This window comes from Bos javanicus, chromosome 9 (assembly GCF_032452875.1).
Source record: "Bos javanicus breed banteng chromosome 9, ARS-OSU_banteng_1.0, whole genome shotgun sequence".
NCBI lineage: Eukaryota > Metazoa > Chordata > Mammalia > Artiodactyla > Bovidae > Bos > Bos javanicus.
Window position 1 is genome coordinate 83,384,464 of NC_083876.1, and position 22,665 is coordinate 83,407,128.

General features: G+C 38.4%; 1 protein-coding gene across 2 annotated transcripts in view; it reads left to right on the forward strand.

Annotated features, from left to right (window-relative positions):
• GRM1 (glutamate metabotropic receptor 1) overlaps nt 1-22,665 on the forward strand; it is a 419,739-nt gene that overhangs the window by 134,249 nt on the left and 262,825 nt on the right. For both annotated transcript variants that reach the window (XM_061428236.1, XM_061428237.1), the window contains exon 3: nt 12,699-12,948. In XM_061428236.1, the coding sequence (XP_061284220.1) occupies nt 12,699-12,948 (250 nt within the window). The remainder of the gene's footprint in view (nt 1-12,698; nt 12,949-22,665) is intronic.

Below are 22,665 nucleotides of genomic sequence, written 5' to 3' on the forward strand. Positions count from 1 at the left end.
TCTCATAGCTGCTTATAACTCTAAAGCATACAAATTGGTGTGGAGGAATTTGTAAAAATGGAATTGCCTTAAACAGTTTGAAGTGACAGTAAGTTTTTTTGCACATCAGTGAACAGCTTTCTTTCTAGCATTAGTTTAAAACTGACCTTTTCTAGTTCTGTGGCCACTGCTGAGTTTTCCAAGTTTGCTGGCATATTGAGTGCAGCACTTTCACAGCATCATCTTTCAGGATTTGAAATAGCTCAACTGGAATTCCATCACCTCCACTAGCTTTGTTTGTAATGATGCTTTCTAAGGCCCATTTGACTTCACATTCCAGAATGTCTGGCTCTAGGTGAGTGATCACACCATCATGATTATCTGGGTCTTGAAGATCTTTTTTTTTTACAGTTCTTCTGTGTATTCTTGCCACCTCTTCTTAATATCTTCTGCTTCTGTTAGGTCCCTACCATTTCTGTCCTTTATTGAGCCCATCTTTGCATGAAGTGTTCCCTTGGTAGGTCTAATTTTCTTGAAGAGGTCTCTAGTCTTTCCCATTCTATTGTTTTCCTCTATTTCATTGCATTGATCACTGAGGAAGGCTTTCTTATCTCTCCTTGCTATTCTTTGGAACTCTGCATTCAAATGGGTATATCTTTCCTTTCCTCCTTTACTTTTCGCTTCCCTTCTTTTCACAGCTATTCATAAGGCCTCCTCAGACAGCCATTTTGCTTTTTTGCATTTGTTTTTCTTGGGGATGGTCTTGATTCCTATCTCCTGTACAATGTCTAAATTTAATACAATGTCTAAATTGTACTAAATAATACATGATTTATTTAGGTAAATTTAAAAACAATGATAATAAAAATAAAAAATATAATTATATTTAATTCTATCTTCTGCATATTCTTCAAACTTTATATACATACATATACATTAAAAATTCATTTTATACTTTGCATACTATTTTTAACATTTTAATACTCAATATGATATTCCTTTTACATGGAATACAGCTTCATACAAGTATAGGAAACAGCTGCATGTATTCTTTATATCAGTATATAATAATTATTTAACCATCTCTTCCTGTAGAAAACAGTATTTTTTCTTCCCTGTTTTGGGATTTTTTTTTCTATTTTCCATTTATGTGCTGTGATGTAGATCTTTGTAACTGAAACTAAATGGACAATGGAATTATTTTCTGAAACTTAAATTTCTGAGTTGAAAAATATGAGTGTAATTTGAAGTATTGCTACTGCAGATTTTCCACCAAAAAAATCAGAACAGTTTATACAACCATTAGCAGTATATGAGTGCTCATTTCCATAAATTCTTGCCAATACCAGATATTTTCATTAAAAGCATACTACAGTGTTTGTATGTGTGTGTGTGTTTGTGGTGTGGTGGGGGGTACTTCTTCTGAACTCTTTACTAGATACAGTTTTCCCAGTTGTGATGGTATATTCAATATCACACAGGCAAGGACAGTGGATGGATAAGATAGGAACTGCTTCTGTGAACCGGTTTCTTCCATGTGACAACTGAAATGGAAAAATGCTGCTTTTCTCCAAGAATGATGATGTCCTTTATATTTTTATACCACTTACATTTTCCCTTCTCTTAGCTTCTTTCTCCATATCATGAAGAATTTGAGTTAGAGAAACAACAAACTGGTGTATTACATAAAACTCTAAAATAGGTTAAGTATCTGAAACTTAAAGAAGATTCAGTGACAGAGAGACTCAATATAGACAAACACAGACTTTTGAATGCATTGTGTAAACACCAATAGTCCAAAAATAAAATGGAAAAGGAACTGCTTTTTTTTGCACCAATGACAGAAAAAATGATCTAGGGACAACTTGGAACAAGGTGACCATGAGTGGAGAGCAAAAAACTGCTGTTAAAGAAACAGTCACGAGCTTGAGTTTTATAAATAGGAACACAGAAATAAAGGAATCTAAAGCTCTTGAGTCAATGAGAAAGCCTAGGTCCAGTTTTAGATTCTACAACTTTAGAGAAACAGAGAGAATCACACTAGGCACCATTCCTTGGATTTTTATTTGTTCCAGGAACTTTGCATTCATCAATACACATAATTCAGTAATCACAACAATCCTTTGAGGTGCATCGTATGACCCCCATTCTGCACATTCTGCACAGGAGGAAAGAAGTCTAGAGAAAATACTTAAGGCTATCTCCTCATCCGGGGTCCAGGATTCAAACCAGGTTGGTCTGTCTCCAAGGCTCATCCTCTCATTCACTCAGCTACAAGTCATACAAGTCATCCTGAAAACAGGGTGGGGCAAAAGGACAAAGGTGCACCAATCCTACTGCATAGAGATGGCAGTCACTTTTGCTTAATCTTCTTCAACTTGGATGCTATGACTTTACCTGTCCAAAATGGGATAATTAGAGGTGGTTTTGTGAAATTGCTGATACAAATGATTCTCTTCTGTTTGCTCTGACTGCCTTGTCTCAGGCACATCCTTCACTGACCTAGCATATAAATTCCCTTTGGTACGTCTAAGGCAGGTGATGACTCATTCACCTCTGACTGACCAGACCCATAATGCTGACTGCAGGTGTGTGAATGGAGCAGGAAAATATAACACCTTCTACGCGTTAAGTGGGAGAACCAAGTAAATTAAAAGGTTGCCAGGAAAAGTTAAAATAATAGGGGTTGTTTCTTTGGGAGGATAGAAAGCTGAATTGTGTCTTCCAGAAAGACTTTTTAAAAAAAGAAGAGAAAGGATTCAAACAAGCTGATATCTGTGTCCTCTGAGAGTGAAGGAGATATAAATTTAGATTTTGTTGTACAGGATTTAGATCACAAAGAAAATTTTCCTGATAGTAATGATTATTGGATATTGGCAGTAGGTTTCTTGAAGGTGCTGTGAAATCAATTTTCATTATCATAGTTCTTTTAAAAATGGGATATTTTCTTATTTGTCCAAGATGTCACAGTTCAGTTCAGTTTAGTTCAGTCATTCAGCCATGTCCGACTCTTTGCGACCCCATGAACTGCAGCATGCCAGGCCTCCCTGTCCATCACCAACTCCTAGAATTCACTCAAACTCATGTCCATTAAGTCGGTGATGCCATCCAGCCATCTCATCCTCTGTCGTCCCCTTCTCCTCCTGCCCCCAATCCCTCCTAGCAGGAGGCAGAATAATACGTTTTCAGGACCTTGGATAGGGACTGGCCCATAACCCAAGGGATGTATCATCAACCAGGGGCTTCCTGGGCTTCTCAGTGATGGAGAATCCATCTGCTAATGCAGGAGACAGGGTTTGATACCTGGTTCGGGAACATCCCCTGGAAAAGGAAATGACAATCCTCTCCAGTATTTTTGCTTGGGAAATCGTATGGACAGAGGAGCATGATGGGCTGTAGTCCATGGGCTTGCAGAGTCAGACATGAATTAGAATAAATAGCAACACAATAATAGTTCTGAGGACTAAGCAACAACACAACATAACACAACATTCTAAGACTACCACAGAATACCAAGGGACGAATGTAAGCATGAAGTAAGACAGAGATTGAGGAAGTCTAGTGCATAAGACTGGAGAAGGCAATGGCACTCCACTCCAGTACTCTTGCCTGGAAAATCCCATGGATGGAGGAGCCTGGTAGGCTGCAGTCCATGGTGTCGCTAAGAGTCGGACACGACTGAGCGACTTCACTTTCACTTTTCACTTTCATATATTGGAGAAGGAAATGGCAAACCACTCCAGTATTCTTGCCTAGAGAATCCCAGGGATGGGGGAGCCTGGTGGGCTGCCATCTATGGGGTTGCACAGAGTTGGACATGACTGAAGCAGCTTAGCAGCAGCAGCAGTGCATTAGACTAGTGAATCTTTGAAAATAATACCATTCCTTCTTTAAGGAAAGTGAAGAAATATGTACATATTTTCCCTGTATAAATATTTCCCCTCATATAACTGAGTTGTATGTGTGTAGGGATGAGATATTTTGAATGCTGTTGTTTGACCAAGGTCATTTATGAAGATGCAGTAACAGGAATTGGACTTCATTCAAAATAAATGCTGAAATGTTATTATAGCCACTAAGAAGAATTCAGATTGCTTTTTAAATATGTCCTCAATATTTTAAGAGTTGGAGAAAAAACAATCAATATAAAGACCTACTTTTTCCCATGATGATAGTTCAATAATTATGAAACCCAAGACAATTTTATTTCATAGCTTGTTAGTAAAAACTTACCTACCAAATCACTACAAATCAATCTTTTGTGAATTAATGTCTGTCAATATGATCTGATAATAATCATATCTGTTGTTGTTGTTCAGTCACTAAGTCATGTCCAACTCTTTGTGATCCCACGGACTGCAGGACACCAACCATATCTAACTTTTTAAAAAATCCCTATAGCTTAAAAAATTGAGGTGTTGTCATTGTTTTGAGATAGTTCTAGTTTTTACCCCTATTTTCAGTACTTTTATTAATTTTGCCCTTGTATAATATGTCCACATCTATTATGTTTAGATACATTTGTTATTCAACTATAGAGATTTATTTGCAAACCCCATGTTCTCTCTCATTAATCCCCCGCATATTCTATTTAAAGGCTTGTTTTGCAGAATATCTTGATACTCTGCAAATTTACAGAATATTCTTACAGAATTTTTACAGAATATTTACAGAATACTCTCTGTAAATCTTTTTCTCATATAACTAATGTAGAATAAAAATGTTTCAATATATTTCAATTTTATATTTTATGGACTTTGTCAGATGCCATTCTTCCTTCTCTCTCTTACTCTCTAGGATTTGGGCAACATCATAACAGTGATAAAGTCTGTTATAAAATCTGCTACAACACAGCAACATATAGCACATTTCCATGTTGCACTCTGGTAGTGGTATGCCAGATGCTTTACTTGAGATCTGCTGTACAGAGTGTCATTCTATAAACCAAGAACCTTCTGTTCCAATGAAACTTCTCTACTCATTGTCTCTAAAAGTACCTTTTGTGGATTCTAATTCACTTTCACTTACTCTGAAAGCCAGTCCCTTGCTTACATTCTTCAAGAACTCAGTTTCATTCCTACTTTTCCCAAGAGGTATTCTCTGATCATCTCTGCTTTCTCATTCAGAAATTTAGAATTGTGGTATTTTGCATATCACATGTAGCATATTCAGCTTAGTACTGTTGCTGTATTTTGTGTGCTTGTGTCATGACTTCATAGCTGTATGATAAGTCTGTGTAGGAAGCAGTATAAAATGGTGGTTATGAGTGAGAGCTTCTGTGTTAGATGTTGAATCCTACCTTCACTGTTTGATCTTAGGCAAAGTATATAGCTTCTAAGAGCTTCCACATTCCCATCTGAGCTATAACTTTTATATGGAGTGCTTCTGATGAAAAGATAAAATGCTTAGGTATTTAGCACAGTGCCAGATACATAGGAAATAGTCATCAAATAGTCATAGGAATAGTTGAAGGTAAAGCCAGTGTCCAATAATTCTGGGCAACTCTTCAAAGTGCAGAGCCTAGGGACTTTTTTCAAGTTGAGAGCTCAATAAACTATTTGAATGAAAATATGCAGCTCCTTACCAGACCTGAGTATTAACACTTCAATTCAGTTCAGTCACTTAGTCATGTCCGACTCTTTGCAACCCCATGGACCGCAGCATGCCAGGCTTCCTTGTCCATCACCAACTCCCGGAGCTTGCTCAAACTCACGTCCCTCGAGTTGGTGATGCCATCCAACCATCTCATCCTCTGTTGTCTCCTTCTCTTCCTGCCCTCAATCTTTCCCAGCATCAGGGTCTTTTCCAATGAGTCAGTTCTTCACATCAGGTGGCCAAAGTACTGGAGCTTCAGCTTCAGCATCAGTCCTTCCAATGAATATTCAGGACTGATTTCCTTTGGGTTTCTTTGGTATTAAAACTTATATAGCACTTTTAAGAGTTTTATTATGTCAGTTCTTTATATATTCAAAACTCCTCCTAAGCCTCACAGAAAAGTATCTTTAAAAATTTCTCACTACCAGGAAAGGCAAAAGGAGATCTGGGTGGTCAGATGGAAAGGGGAAGGGAGACAGAAGGCAGGTTCTGTGCTAAGTAATTTATTTTCAGGCTGGCATCATTTGGCCGTGACCTGGGAGGCAGGCAAAGAGCACATGTCTTTTAGTTTTCTTTCTATCTGTGGAAAAATCTGTTTCTATTTTAAGATCCAGAATAAAAGCATGTTCTTTTCCCCCAGATTTTTGAGGTATAATTGACAAACAAAATAGCTTATGTTTAAGGTGTGCAATGTGGTAGTTTGAAATACATATACTTTGTGAAATAATTACTACAGTCAAGTTGATTCACACATCCATTACCTCATATAGTTACTTCTCTTGTTTTTTTCTGAGAACATTTAAGAAACTCTCAGCAAATTTGAAGTACACAATACATATTATTAGCTATAGATTATTATTATTAGAATATATGTTGGGGGCCAGAGTGAGGTACTCCGCCCATGGCAAAGGTCATGAGGAAGGAGGCTCGACATACGCAAGGCGGGATCGAGCCTCAGGTCCCCTGAAATCCTCGGCGTCTACCCCATAACCAGAGCCTGCCTACTTTACTACTTTGTGCTCTTACCTACACCTCTGACTTTACGGGGGCTGTCCCCCACCACCTCTTTCAGAGAAGGAGTTAACCTAGAGCTCCAGTCAATAAAAACTCTTGGGTGTGACAAGAGTGTTTTAACCTACAAACTCCTCTGAAGGTTCTCTAGCCTGCCTGACAGGCTCGTCCGGCCACATGTGATTGCTCACAGCCTCCCAACCGTGAGAGGCACGAGATGCTTTAAACCTTCTAAAAGCAGGTTCCTTAGAAAAGTTAGAAAACTATTAGTATAAGTATAATGGGCTGATTAGAAATTGTATTGGTGAAGGGTTTTCATTTGTTGAGCCAATGTTTGTTGCTAAGTCTCCACATCCCCTGCCCTTACACACATTAATGAATATATAGAAGAAATAAGTATTAACCTTTGATATTAATCACGTTAGACCTTAGGCTAAGTAAATTCTTTCCTTAACTAAAACCCACTACACCCTCACCCTGTAGGAATGTAACTTTACTTGGGTGGCGTCTGTTTTGAGAATAATCAGCCCTGGAGAAATAAGTGTCCTGATTGACTGACCGATGTCACAAGGAGAGGTCGTAAATTGTCAGCAGGCCCCTGGCCAGAAGATGATGTAACACCCTAAGACCTCTGTATACATTTGTGTGAAGCACCTGACTTTAATAAAGTCAGGACTGCTGTCCCCACGTGACTTTGTATAACATCTTAGTGTATAAAACAGACTCTGGAAAATAAAGAATTGGGATCAGTTTCTCGAAATACTGGTCTCCCCATGTCGCTCTCTCTCTCACTCTGGCTGAGTCTCCATCTGGAGCGCGGAACCCACCATGCTTACTAATTATGCCTGGGCTTCTAAGATCCGACCGGGAGGCCTCAGTGTCTCCTCTCCTTCGGGAGAACGGAAGGACGCCTGCGGCCTACGTAAGTGGTGCAAACTTCTTGTCTTGAAGTTTTATTGGTCTCCCGCGTAAACCAAGCTACTCAGCCTCTTTCTCCACTGAATTTTCCTACTGAGCTATCCTTATTCTATTACTCTTTATATCTTTAATTAATATCTAATTGAAGCTATTGTATCCTGATCCTCGCCTATGCCGTCTCTCCTTCGAATACCCTGGATCAGCTGGGGCTGGTCCCCGGCAAACATATATATGTCACTAACTGTATAGTCACCATGCTGTACAATAGATCCTCAGAACTTACTCATAACTGAAGTTTTCCATTCTTGACCAACATCTCCCCAGTTTCTCCATTCCCTTACTTCTGGTAACCACTGTTCTACTCTTGCTCTATGAGCTTAACTCTTTTAGATTTCACGTATAAGAGAGATCATACAGTATTTGTCTTTTTATGTCTGGCTTATTTCACTTAACATAAAGTCCTCTAAGTTCACCAATGTTATTGCAAGCGGTGGTCTTTTTTGTTGTTGTTCAGTCACTAAGTTGCGTCCGAATCTTTGTGACCCCAGGAACTACAGCATGCCAGGCTTCCCTGTCCTTTACTGTCTCCCAGAGTATGTGCAAACTCATGTCCATTGAGTCTGTGATGCCATCCAAACATCCAGCCATCACTCTCCTCCTCCTTCCCTCAATCTTTCCCAGCATCAGGATCTTTTCCCATGAGTTGGATCTTTGTATCAGGTGGCCAAAGGATTAGAACTTCAGCTTGAGCATCAGTCCTTCCAACAAATATTCAAGGTTGATTTCCTTTAGGATTGACTGGTTTGATCTCCTTACAGTCCAAGGGACTCTCAGGTGTCTTCTCCAGCACCACAGTTTGAAAGTATCAGTTGTTCTGTGCTCAGCCATCTTTATGGTCCAACTCTCACATTCATACATGACTACTGGAAATTTTTTAATGACAAATATTTCATTTTGTGGCTAATATTCCATTTTATGTCTAATGTTCTATTAATAATATTCCACTCCATGTGTATGTAACATATTATTACATTTTCTTCATCCATTCATTCACCCATCAATGGACACTTAGGCTATTTCCATATCTTGGCTATTTGTGATACTTATTTCATTTCCTTTGTTTATATCCTTAGTAGAGAGATTAGTTCCTTGGTAGCTCAGATGGTAAATAATCTGCCTGCAATGTGGGAGACCTGTGTTTGATCCCTGGGTTGGCAAGATCCCCTGGAGAGGGGAATGGCTACCCACTCTAGTATTCTGGCCTGGAGAATTCCATGGACAGAGGAGCCTGGCAGGCTATAATCCATGGGGTTGCAAAGAGTTGGACATGACTGAGCAACTTTCACTTTCAGAGTAATTTCTGGATCGTATAGTAGTTTCATTTTAAAATTATGGAGAACTTCATATTGTTTTCCATAATGGCTGTACCAATTTATATCTCTTCCAACAATGGTGACTCCAATGGTAAAAAGTCTGTCTGCAGTGCAGGAGACCCAGGTTCGATCCCTGGATTGGGAAGATCCCATGGAGAAGGGCATGGCAACCCACTCCAGTGTTCTGTCCTGGAGAATTCCATGGACAGAGGAGCCTGGCGGGCTACAGTCCATATGGTCGCTAAGAGCCAGACATGACTGAAGCGACTTAGTATGCATGCACAACAGTGTCCAAGGATTCCTTTTTCTCCATACCCTCGCTAACAAGAGGCACTTTCTTTAGGCAACTTTTCCTGATTCCTAACCTACAGCATCTCTATTTAATATTTACATTCATGTTTGTCATGTCATTTCTACTAAATAAAAGTACTGCAATGTGATTTTAAGTTTCCCAGAGGTGATTTTCTTCCTCTTTTGTATAGTATTTGTATCTAGTACTATCATCAATGTAACAAGTACACAAGAGGTAATATTTATGAATGTGATATTTAAAATATAAAGATTTATAAATGTGAAAGTTATTATTCTTGGTCTTATATTAGAATTACCTTCATAGAAATACTGGAGAAGGCAATGGCAACCCACTCCAGTACTCTTACCTGAAAATTCCCATGGACGGAGGAGCCTGGTAGGCTGAAGTCCATGGGGTCGTGAAGAGTCAGACACGACTCAGCAAATTTACTTTCACTTTTCACTTTCATGCATTGGAGAAGGATATGGTAACCCACTCCAGCATTCTTGCCTGGAGAATCCCAGGGATGGAGGAGTCTGGTAGGCTGCCATCTATGGGGTTGCACAGAATCAGACATGACTGAAGTGACTTAGCAGTAGCAGCAGCATAGAAATATGCTAGTTTGGAGTCTCAGCCTTCATAAGAGAAATTAGCAGTTTAAATATGATCTATCACATCATATTCAGCTCTCAATCAATTGGTATAATGAATAACTACCCTACAAATAAGAAAATATGAATAAATAAATTGAAACAAGTATGTCATAGAAGCATTTTAACTATGCCATTTAAAAAAATTATAAAAACATACATGTTTAATTGCTTGTTGCTATTAAGTTGGTCAATGAGAATTCTTTCAAACTGTCCAAAAAACAAAAGAGATACAAGCAGTAACTTAGGAATAAGGCAGACTGTTCCAATTCTAACACAAAGAAGCTTCATGCCTATTGGTGAGCCATTTTACTTGGCCCAATTTCCTTGCTGTAGCCTGAAGAGTTTGGATAGAGTATGTCTAAAGCCTTTACTAGACTGAAAACCAAGAATTTTCTTATTTGAATGCATAGAATATTCTTGCTCATTTAGTCTGCTTGTGTTTTGATAAAAGAGTAAAACCATTTTCTGTGATCAGAGTCCAAAGATAGACCCTAGCAATTGAGTTGCTTCCCTTGTAACACCATTTTATGATGCCTTTTTAGTGCCTTTGGCTGAAAGAGTTGGCTGGTGATGTCTATGTACCTCATAGATTTCTGAACCTGCCTTTATTGTGAGTAAGCGGCATCTGACTTCCTTCCTTGCACCCTCTGCTGCAGACAGATGAGCCATTCACTTGCCAGCTGCAGTCTTCCCCTTATTATCAGTTAGTGCCTCTTGTCTGAGCCATGATATGCTTCCAAAGTCCAGGGAGCTGAGGATTTTGTCATGTGTTCAATCTTCCATTTGGGTTTTACTGGACTGTATGAGGCCACAGAAGGTAGTTAAAAGAAGAGGCAAAAACTAATTTGGTAATTTAGTATTATGGAACAGGAAACAAGAACGTTTTCTTTTTAAAAAGACAGGATAATCTTATTAGATTTCAACAATGTCCATGAAAATTTTATAGACATTGAGATTTCAATAGTAAGTTCTTAATGGATAGTATCATTGTTTTAAAGTTCTTTTACTTAACTCTTGCTATATATTGTGCAATAAATGTGATATGTGATATTTACCTTGAAAAAATTTGAAAGCTAATGCCAGACTGCCCACTAAAATTTGAACTACTCTTACCAAAAGTGAATGTATTTGTGCCTTTCCAATAATGAACATCATGAATCTTTGAAATTCTGACAATCTGATAAATAAATAGTATCATGAAAAAATAGCATCTTATTTTAACTGTACTATCTTCATAATTACTGAGATTCAGTGATTTTTTTCATATACTATTACCCACTTTTACTTATATTGTTTTCATTGCTTATTTATAATTTTTGCCTCTTCATCTACTGGGTTGTTACAACAAATGTAGTTTTACTGTGCATTTAGTGTCTAGAATTATTCTAAATACTAAGATTACATCATTGGATAAATGAATTATGACTTATTCAGAACAAGATGTTCTCATGGAACTAGGGGGAAGAGAAAACTAAATAAGAAAAAATTTCAGGTAATGTACAAAAATTAGAAAAATCAAGGGATATGATCAGCATTAACTGGCAGGTTACTTTGAGCTGAGTACAAAATAAAATATGAGGTTGAAAAAATTGCTGGAGATGGAATGGTAAAATACATGCGCTCTAATGATGAGGACAAAAACAGAGACTGGGATGCTTGATATCCACATTCAGAGATATTAGAAACATTTGTGAATACAAGGTTAAACGTGTGAACATGAAAGTAACTGAGTTACAGGAAATATCACTGGATAGAGGAGGTTGAGAAAACCCAAGTCATTTACATGGGTATCAAAATCCCTAAACTTGGAGATAGGCGTGGAGGTACAGAGGAGGTGGGGGCTAAATTCATCTGTGAAATAGAGAGATGGGGAGCTGACATGATGTGATACTTGTCTTTTGTGGCATTTTTGTTATTTATTTATTTCTGCACTAGGTCTTCACTGTTGTGCACAGGCTTTCTCTAGTTACGACCAGCATGGGCTACACTCTAGTTGCAGTGCCTGGGTTTCTCATTGCAGTGGCTTCTCCTGTGAAGCAGGAGCTCTAGGCTTGTGGGCTTCACTAGTTGTGGTGCAGGAGCTTAGTTGTCCAGGGGCATGTGGAATCTTCTGAAATCAGGGATCAAACCTGTGTCCCCTGCATCGGCAGGCAGATCCTTAACCACTGGACCACCAGGGAAGAAGTCCTGATACTTGCTTTATTTCATTGATTTCTATTTCTTACTTTTAAAGTATATTTTATTATAATAATATTGAAACCAAAGCATAAGACCAAATCTCCCATAATTCTTTCACTTTATCAGAGGCTATTGATAAAGTGAAAGAATTTTATGATTGATCCCTGTAGCAGCTTTGATTGAGCCTTGTAGCCGGTTTTTATCTGTGTAGTCCAGCCTGGCCAGGTGCTCCATTTGCTTGGCTTACTCACTCTTCATGGAAATGTGGCAGGACTTGCTATCAGCTTGAATGTCTGCTCTTAACCTGGCAGCCAGATGAAGCAAGTCCTCAACTGAACATGTCTCATTGTGCTGGCTGACCTCCTATCCCTATGTGCTGACCTCTCCCATATCGCTAAAATCTGGGACAGCCACTAGTGATGATGGCTGTAAAACAGGACAGCATATTTTATGTCTCAAAACCATTTTCACTGTGGACACCCAAGTTACTAATTTTCTATTTCTTTCAGAGTTGATAGTTTGATTACATTTGATTATTTTCTTTACTCCATCCAGATCTTCCTTCAGTCCCAGTTATATTTTCAAATTACTTGGCAAGTCAGTTCTCTCTGTTCTCTGGGACTAATGAGTCTTTGTTCTAGCTTGTGAGTACTGTCCTTGTCAGGTTGTCTTGAACATCTGCTGATTGTTTCTGGACAGGGAATTATGGGGAGAGCGGAATGGATGCTTTCAAAGAGCTGGCCGCCCAGGAAGGCCTCTGCATCGCCCACTCAGACAAAATCTACAGCAACGCTGGGGAGAAGAGCTTTGACCGACTTCTGCGCAAGCTCCGAGAGCGGCTTCCCAAGGCCAGAGTGGTAGTGTGCTTCTGCGAAGGGATGACTGTCCGGGGCCTCCTGAGCGCCATGCGGCGCCTTGGCGTCGTGGGCGAGTTCTCACTCATCGGAAGGTAAATTTCCATCTCTTTCTCCCTCTTTCTCTCTCTCTCTCTCTCTAACACACACACACAACTTGCTCTCATTGAACTGGACTCCCTGACTCCAAAACAGTGAGATGTGCTTTGGTCCTGAATCTCACTGAGAGTGAGGCTATTGCTGTTTTCATGATAAAGAAGAGCAGAGCAGTGGATGACAAGATGATGAGAGTGTTTCAGAAAAAAGCGGGAAATTGTTGCTGGAATGTTTTGTCGTGGTAAATTGTTCTTTTCATTTGCTTCTGGGCTTCTACCTCTCCTCCTCCCCAAACCACATGTCTTATATTCCTAAGCATAGATATCTTAACGAGGTCTTGGTGGATGAAGGGTAGTAGTGAAGATGGAAATATATATTCAGGTCTGAAATGTAGAAGACCAGCTGAATGCAGGTGTGGACATGTAACCAAACTCTGGTACTTGGTCATTTAATCTCTTACATATATGGGATGGCAAATAGTGGTGCTGTCAGCATGTGATTTCTGGAATTGCAGGTGGTGGGTTAGTCTGTGTTCTTTCTATACCATGTGTAGTTGTGAGGGAATAGATTTTCAATATCATCATATTTTTCATAGGATCTTTAACCTAACAGGTATCTTGTTTAATTTGCCTTCTTCTAATATGAATACATGACGGAACTGATGAATTTTTCCAAGGAACCTACTAAACGTACCAGAATGAAAGCTTCCTCTGATCTCTGACTCTGCTGCTGCTGCTAAGTCGCTTCAGTCGTGTCCGACTCTGTGCGACCCCATAGACGGCAGCCCACCAGGCTCCCCTGTCCCTGGGATTCTCCAGGCAAGAACACTGGAGTGGGTTGCCATTTCCTTCTCCAATGCATGCAAGTGAAAAGTGAAAGTGAAGTCTCTCAGTCGTGTCTGACTCTTAGCGACCCCATGGACTGCAGCCCACCAGGCTCCTCTGTCCATGGGATTTTCCAGGCAAGAGTACTGGAGTGGGTTGCCATTGCATTTTTTCCAGATCTCTTTTTCTGCTCCATCTTCTCTTCTGGCTAGAGTACAATCTTTTCTCACCTGCCAAAGTGCCTTAACCACTCAGCCTCTTCTCTAGGAAAGTGGACAGAGTGGTGTGGACACTTACCCAGGACCTTTTCCTTCTGACCTACCCTTGTGATAATGACTGAAATGCTAGTAAAACCAACTTTACTATCATCTGGAGCTAGACGCACAGAGCCCATCAAAGACTTTTGAGTAGAAGGTAGGACAGAAATACAATTAAATGAATAAAGAAACAAAGAAATGATCTAAGAGCTATGAAGTCAAGGTCAAAGTATAATTCAAGATTTTAAAAAATGATTGAATTTGGGTGAAATTGACACACTGCCAGAGTGTCTTTTTGGCTTTTTTGACATGATGCAGTTGTGTGAAGCTATTTAAGAAAGCATCTCTAAAGAAGATGTGTTTAAAGAAGGAATGTTACTTCCTTTATGAGTGAAAAAGAATGTAAACAGCATTGTTGAAATGTTACATGGAATAACCATTCTTAATATATGCACAGGACAGATGGCAGATAGATATTTAATTTTTTAATTGATTTTTAAAGTGACTGCTTTTATGAAGGGTGCTGGTTTTTCTAAAAAATTCTCATGTTTACCATATTCAAAAGAAGAAAAGTCTGTTTTGCTGGATTCATTCCGTTTAATATCTCCAAAGAGAAGTTTACTACCTGGATTCTGGAGATCTTGAGCAGAATGTAGCAAATAGGTGAGCTTTGGAGGGGTATAAAGATGACCTAGTGATGACTAAATTCTGTACTGAGTAATTGGAGTGTAAAGAGTTCATTCCCTTATCTTATCTCTCTGGGTCTTGCTTACCTGCTAATAATGGAACTGAGTTCATATAGGTATTTCTGAGTCTTACATGTGCTTCCTCCTGATGAGGTCACCTGCCTGGGATATCTACTTCTTTTACTCCTCTCTTTCTCTGCCTCACCTCTTCTGGGCTCTACTGATGTACCCTAAGGATACCATAATCACAACAAGCACCTGTGCTTCTAAGGACACTTCCCTGTACAATAGTCACTGCCAGTAAAGCTTGGAACCCTGCAGATGTCAAAGCTACAGCATACAGTGCTTTTCTGATTTTCTGGGCTGTATACCATGAGGGTCTATCAAAGTGGCTTTTACTCTCATATATTAGAGAATTTGGTGGAAAACAGCCTTTTCCCATTCTTTGTTCACAGCTCTCTCCCTTCCTTGGGAGAGATATGAATCCAGATATGAGTCCAGAGGGAGCTGAGCTGGCAATAAAGACGAGAAGTAACACTACGGCATACCTAGTTAGCCTTTCCTTCAGAAGCTTGATTCTCCCAATTCCTGTATGATGAATTCTAACCCAGATACTCCCCTGTTCCTCATGCCAATGACATTTGATTAGCTTGGTTCCCTAATTTTTGCAGACATGTCCAGAAGGGTTCCAGTTTAACACCAAGTTGCAACTTCTAGCTACATTTGTAGTGCTGTCAAATATATCTCCTTCCCATATAAGGGGCTTTAACTTACCAAATACTAAACTCCTTTGAGGTCAGGAGCCACTATTTAGTTTCTTTCACAATACATGGTCTAATTCTGGATGCTGCTGATTTCAGAGAAGACATTGTGTAGATGGCGATGGGCCTCTTTTAATAGAGATGAAAATAAGTAATCATGGTGTAGACTGCAGCAAGATACATTTAGTTAAGAAAAAAATAACAGAAATTCCTAAATGGAGATTTATGTTCCTTTGCCTCCCCTTGACTCCTCTTTTCTCTTACATGTCACATCCAACACAGAAAGAAATATTGTTTGTGCTACAGTCAAAACATATCTAGACTTTGACGACTTAATACCATTCTTTCCATTACTATCCTAGTCCAAGCCAACATCATCTCTCCCTTGGGTTTTTGTAAAAACCTACTAATTGATCCTTGCCCCTTCCCACATCTATTCTTAAGGCAAAGGGGTCTTCTAAAAATTTAAGTCAGGTAATGTCTTTTAATCTTACATGCTCAATGCCTGAAAATGGCTTTTCATTTTTCTCATAACAAAGTCCTTGCAATGGCCTTCAAAGTTTATATTCTGTCACCAGGACTGAGTTCTTTATAATGGAATAATAAACCATCATGACAAATAGAATGTTAGAAAGTTCTCAGAGATCTTAAAAATCCTGTATTTAATGAATATATGTAGTTGAAAACCAAAACAAAATATGAGCTAAGAGTTCTAGCTCAGCCACAGAGTAATCCCATGTGATCCTGTCATTTTTTATCTCTGTCTTTTTTCCTTATAAAAATTAATGACTTGGCTCCAGATCATCTTTAAATATTTTTCAAGTTCTAGAATTTATAATATATTAAGACCATATGACTGAACTATGTTCAAAAATAATATATTTATAGATTCATTTTTTCTAAAGTTATTCATGAATTTAGATTAATCAGTATGCACTTTTTGCCAGTCACCTTGTAAAAACCTGGAGAATTTATTGAATAGAACTGCTTAGAATTAGTGTCTTAATTTGTGGTCATGGAATGTAGCCAGCATATCCACGTAAAAATCAAACCTTTGACTTTGGACAAATTGGAATAATATTCTTATCAAGTAAGTTAACTAACCATAGTCAAGATAATCATCACACAAAAGAATCATTCTTTCTTAGTTCTTAAAACTACCTCCCTCAAGATGCTTCTCAAATTGTGCAGAGCATATCTATAATTGTATTTTAATTGTGATGGTGATGATAATGGTGATAACATTTGTTTAGGACTCACTGTTCTAAGCACTTCGTATGTGTCCAATGTCAGTCATGTTTGACTCTTTGCGACCCCATGGACTGTAGCCTGCCAGACTCCTCTGTCCATGGACATTTCCAGGCAAAAATATTGGACTGGGTTGCCATTTCCTTCTCCAGGGTATCTTCTGTGAGCTGAGCATCAAACACACATCTCTTGTGTCTCCTGCATTGGCAAGTGGATTCTTTACTACTGTTCCACCTTGGAAGGCCCTGTAAGCACTTTATATACATAAACTGACTTGTCATAACAATCTGACAAAATAGGTACTGATATAATTTGTTTTGCTGTATGGAGATGTACAGAACTTGTCAAAAAGTGTTGTAGTTGGGATGTGAAACTGGACAATGCGACTACAGAATTCGTTCATTAAGTTATACTGTGTGATTGTTTTATGTAAGAGATATTAGCTTTTAGTTTTTTGTTTTTTTTTTCAGCTTGTTCTCTCTTTTAAAGATTTATTCCATTGTTTGGAGCCACCTTATTTGGGAAAATAAACTGAGGTGTCTCTGATAAATTATTTTATATTTCTAATTATTTGAATCCTTTTTATTTCTCTCAGTGTTAAATGTTTTACATGATATTTCAAAAAGGGGGCCCTTATTTTCAAGCTCATTATCTTTAACCTGAGACTCCACAATATAATTCTCTATTTGCATACCAGTCTTTATCTATGGAACTTGTTATTGTTTAGTCACTAAAAAAACGGCACAAAAAGAGTCAGACATGACTTAGTGACTAAAACACCAAAACAGTCTCTAAATTGTGTTTGACTCTTTTGTGACCCCATGGACTATAGTCTGCCAGGCTCCTCTGTCAATGGGATTTGCCAGGTAAGAATACTAGAGTGGGTTGCCCTTTCTTTCTCCAGGGTATCTTCCCAAGCCAGGGATCAAACCCACGTCTCCTGCATTGGTGGGTGGATTCTTTACCACTAAGCCAACAGGGAAGCCCATCTATGGAACTATAGCTATATAAAACCTGATTTGGAATAAGTAGGTAATAATTCTTTGAAATCTTCTGTTATAATTATCAAATTCTAAAAATTAAGCAAAGATTTGTTCTAATTCCTATATTGTTCTTTTATTTGAAGAAAGTGAAAACAAGCATGGTTTATTTGTGTAAATACATAAAAATAGCTACCATTTATTGAAGGTTTGGTATGTACTAAACTAATAATATATGATATCTCCAGTCTTAACAACCTGAAAGGTAATAAGTTGTTGTTGTTGCTGCTCCATAGCTAATTCATGTCCAACTCTTAGCAGCCCAGTGGACTGCAGTGGACCAGGCTTCCCTGTCCTTCACTGTCTCTTGGCATTTGCTCAAACTCATGTCCATTGAGTTGGTGATGCCATTCAACCATCTAATTCTCTGTTACTCCCTACTTCTTCTGCCCTGAATCTTTTCCAGCATCAGGGTCTTTTCCAAAGAGTCAGCTCTTCACATCAGGTGGCCAAAGGACTTGAGCTTCAGCTTCAGCATCAGACATTCCAATGAATATTCAGAGTTGCTTTCCTTCACTATTGACTGGTTTGATCTCTTTGCTGTCTAAGGGACTCTCAAGAGTCTTATCCAAAATCAGAATTTTGAAAGCATCAATTCTTTGGCACTCAGCCTTCTTTATGGTCCAACTTTCACACCTGTACATGACTACTGGAAAAACCATATCTTTGACTATATGGACCTTTGTTGGCAAAGTGATGTCTCTGCTTTTTAATACACTGTCTAGGTTGGTCATAGCTTTTCTTTCATGGAGCGATCGATCATCTTTTAACTTGATGGCTACAGACAACATCTGCAGTGATTTTGGAGCCCAAGAAAATAAAGTCTATCACTGTTACTATTGTTTCCCCATCTTTTTGCTGTGAAATGATGAGAGCAGATGCCATGATCTTCATTTTTTGAATATTGAGTTTTAAGCTAGCTTTTTCACCCTCTTTTTAAAATTTTATCAAGAGGCACTTTAGTTCCTCATCACTTTAAAGAGGTATCATCTATGTGTCTGAGGTTGTTATTTCTCCTGGCAATCTTGATTCCAGTTTGTGAGTCATCCAGCCCAGCATTTTGCATGATGTAATCTGCATAGAAGTTAAATAAGCAGGGTGACAATATACAGTCTTGTCATAGTTCTTTCCTAATTTTGAACCAATCCATTTTTCCATGTTCAGTTCTAACTGTTGCTTCTTGTCCTGCCTACAGGTTTCTCAGGATAAAGTTAAGACGGTCTGGTATTCCCATCTTTTGAAGAATTTTCCACAGCTTGTGATCCACACAATCAAAGGCTTTAGCATAGTCAATGAAATAAAAATATATGTTTTCTTGGGTTCTTTTGACTTTTCTATGATCTAACTGATGTTGAAAATTTAATCTCTGGTTCCTCTGCCTTTTCTAAATCCAACTTGTACATCTGGAAGTTCTCAGTTCTCACTTACTGCTAAGCCTTGCTTGAAGGATTTTGAGCATTACCTTGTTAGCATGTGAAATGAATGTAATTGTATGGTAATTTGAACATTCTTTGACATTGCCCTTCTTTGGGATTGGAGTAAAAACTGACCTTTTCCAGTCCTGTGACCACTGCTGAAAGAGTTTTCCAAATTTGCTGGCATATTGAGTGCAGCACTTTCACAACATCATCTTTTAGGATTTGAAATAGATCAGCCAGAATTCCATCACCTCCACTAGTTTTGTTTATAGTAATGCTTTCTAAGGCCTACTTGACTTCACACTCCAAGATGTCTGGCTCTAGATAAGTGGCCCATGCCATTTGTCTGGGTCATTAAGACCTTTTTTGTATAGTTCTGTGTATTTTTGCCACATCTCTTTTGCTTCTGTTAGGTCCTTGACATTTCTGTCCTTTATTGTGCCCATCACTGCATGAAATATTCCCTGGTATCTCTAATTTTCTTTAAGAGATCTCTAGTCTTTCCCATTCTATTGCTTTCCTCTATTTCTTTGCATTGTTCACTGAAGAAGGCTTTATTATCTCTCCTTGCTATTCTTTGGAACTCTGCATTTATTTGGGTATATCTTTCCCTTTCTGCTTTGCCTTTCACTTTTCTTCTTTTTTCAGCTACTTATAAGGCCTCCTCAGACAACCATTTTGCCTTCTTGCATTTCTTTTTCTTGGGGATTGTTTTGGTCACCACCTCCTATACAATGTTATGAACCTCCATCTATAGTTCTTCAGGTACTTTCTTTTCAGATCTAATCCCTTGAATCTATTCATCACCCCCACTGTATAATCATAAAGCATTTGATTAGGTCATATCTGAATAATCTAAGCTGTGATTTTTGTGTTCTGGCAGAAGTTGAGCACATGTCCTTCTACTCCACCATTTTGATCAGGCAAAATTCAAATTACCTACTATACCGTAGCATCATATAGATATACAAATGTCAAATTGTAACCTCATCAATGATGAGAGTCAGAAATGACTGAGTGATTCACACACACACACACACACATAATGGTAGGAACCAGATTATATATATATATATATATATATATATATATATATATATTTTCCTTATCATGCCAAGTACAATGTTTTGATATGTTCATTGTTTAGGAACTATGTCAGAAGGCTTGGAGTGTCATGGTGAGATAGGATAGCTTCGTGTGTGGTCCTGAGTTCTCTTTCATATTCCAGGATCAGTAAGTTTTACCTAGTGTGGTAAGGCTTGACGTTCTGCAATCAGCCTCTGTTTCTATAATTCGTCTGTAAAGTTGGGTCTAATATTTGCTTACCTCTCAGGTTGTTGTATTTGTCTATTCACAAAATGCTTATTTGTTTTAAAACAAAACTGAGTGTCAGTATTATGTCTGTCAGAGACACAGTCTTTACTGAGGTTGAAGAAGAGATTTCTGGCTTTCATCCTATTCCTAGAGTTGGCATTTCCTTGGCACCTACCCTGGCTTCCTCCTCTTGGGAAGCCCTTCTAGTAGATTTACAGTCTACCTTTTTAGGAGTCTCTGTTTAGATACACTTAGGTATGACATATTTAATTATGTATTTCCTAGGCCCTTCTAGTTAGTGGATTCTGACATCTTATTTCTACACTATAAGTAACAAGCACCCAATAAAGATAATTAGGTCAATAACCTTCCATTTCATCCCTTCTCTCTTGATCAGTCAATTTATAGTATGTGGTCCTTAAATTTAAAGTGCCCGTTCCTTTCTTGGGTCTTCCCTGGTAGCTCAGATTGTAAAGAATCTGTCTGTAATGTGGGAGAGCCTGGTTCAATCCCTGGCTCGGGAGGATCCCCTGAAGAAGGGAGTGCCTACCCATTCCAGTATTCTTGCCTGGAGAGTTCCATGGGCAGAGGAACCTGGTGGGCCACAGTCGATGGGGTCACAAAGCATTGCTCACACTGAGCAACTAACACACTCACACTTTCATCTTTCGCTTCTTTTTCACATCCCCTTCTTATTGGTGTGTACTGTTTTACCTGTCATCTCTCCCACCTTTGTAATCTTCTCATTCACTAGATCCACTTTCTGTTATCTGTCATTAAAGAGAAATCCTCCAAATCCCCAATCTAAAATCTTATCTGTGAAAACACTAACACCACAATGTATGAGGTGAAAGCATAAGAAACAACCTTAGACACATTTTTAAAATATGACTGAAATGGAGCAATTACTTTATCTGGAAAGAAGCCTACAGTTTCATTTTAAAACAAAGGAAATACTTGTTTTTTACAGTGTATTTTTTTTACAGTATATTTATTTTTTACAGTGTGTTTTTTACAGTGTATCTTTTTTTCTAGAACCTAAACACATATTTAGAAGAGTGACCTTTATACCCTTGAAACATAAGATGATATACCATGGTATTACGTTCCACACACTTATATTTTTAATGAAAAAATGAGTTACTTTAGATCCCATCTTCCCATTATGAAAAAAATGGGGAAATATCTAAAGTGTGCAGCCTTCAGGCAAAATTGCAAAGGTTATGTGTTTTAAGTAAATGTGGACTTCCAGTGAAGTGTGACATCCCTCAAAATGGATTATAATCCGAAAGCGGCCAAAACTGATGAGCATCTTCTGACGCATAACGGTCACGACTTAAAGATTCATAAGCTGGCCTTTTCTAGGATCCCAAGGGCAGAAAATGATCACTAACCTGCTGACAGACTATCCTTTCCTTGAAACACTCCTTCTCCAAAGGCAGATTAATGGGAGGTTTGTGGAAGATTACACTATTAGAAAAACACCATGAGAAATGTGTGCTAAGAAAGGAAAAGAGATTTACAGTACTCTGGAGAATAAGCATCATTTGTAGGATACTGACAGTTATTTCGAGCACAGACCTCAACCATGGGAATGCTCAGGATTTCCACAAAATTGGGGGACAGTTAGTAATTATTCACTCTTCCTTTATATCAATGCTTATTTCTGTGTTTCAGATAACACACACCTGAAAACTGAAAGACTCTACTCTCATGGTCTCTATTTGCCTAGAAGATATTAAAAATACTGAAGGAAAGGGTTTCAAGTGCCTTTTGTATCATAAGGCACTGGCTCAAATTTGAATTAATTAAAACGGATGTCATTAATCATTTGAGGCTGATTGTGTTTGAGGCTGATTGAAGACTACAGGGAATTTATCTTAATACATTTTTGTAGTTTCTGTGACAGTCAATTCTCAATCTGGCTGTACATCAGACTCATCAGGGTCTCTTACAAATATGGATTCTTAAATCTCACCCCACACCATTAGTAGAATTTCTTGGTGAAGACATTTGGATCTTATTTTTTTCAAAAGGACTCAAGATGAGTTAAATTTCAGAACCACAACTATGTGATGCCTGCATCAGGGTTTTGCACTCAGGTGATGTTAGAAGGTGCTTACTCCTTGGAAGGAAAGTTATGACCAACCTAGATAGCATATTCAAAA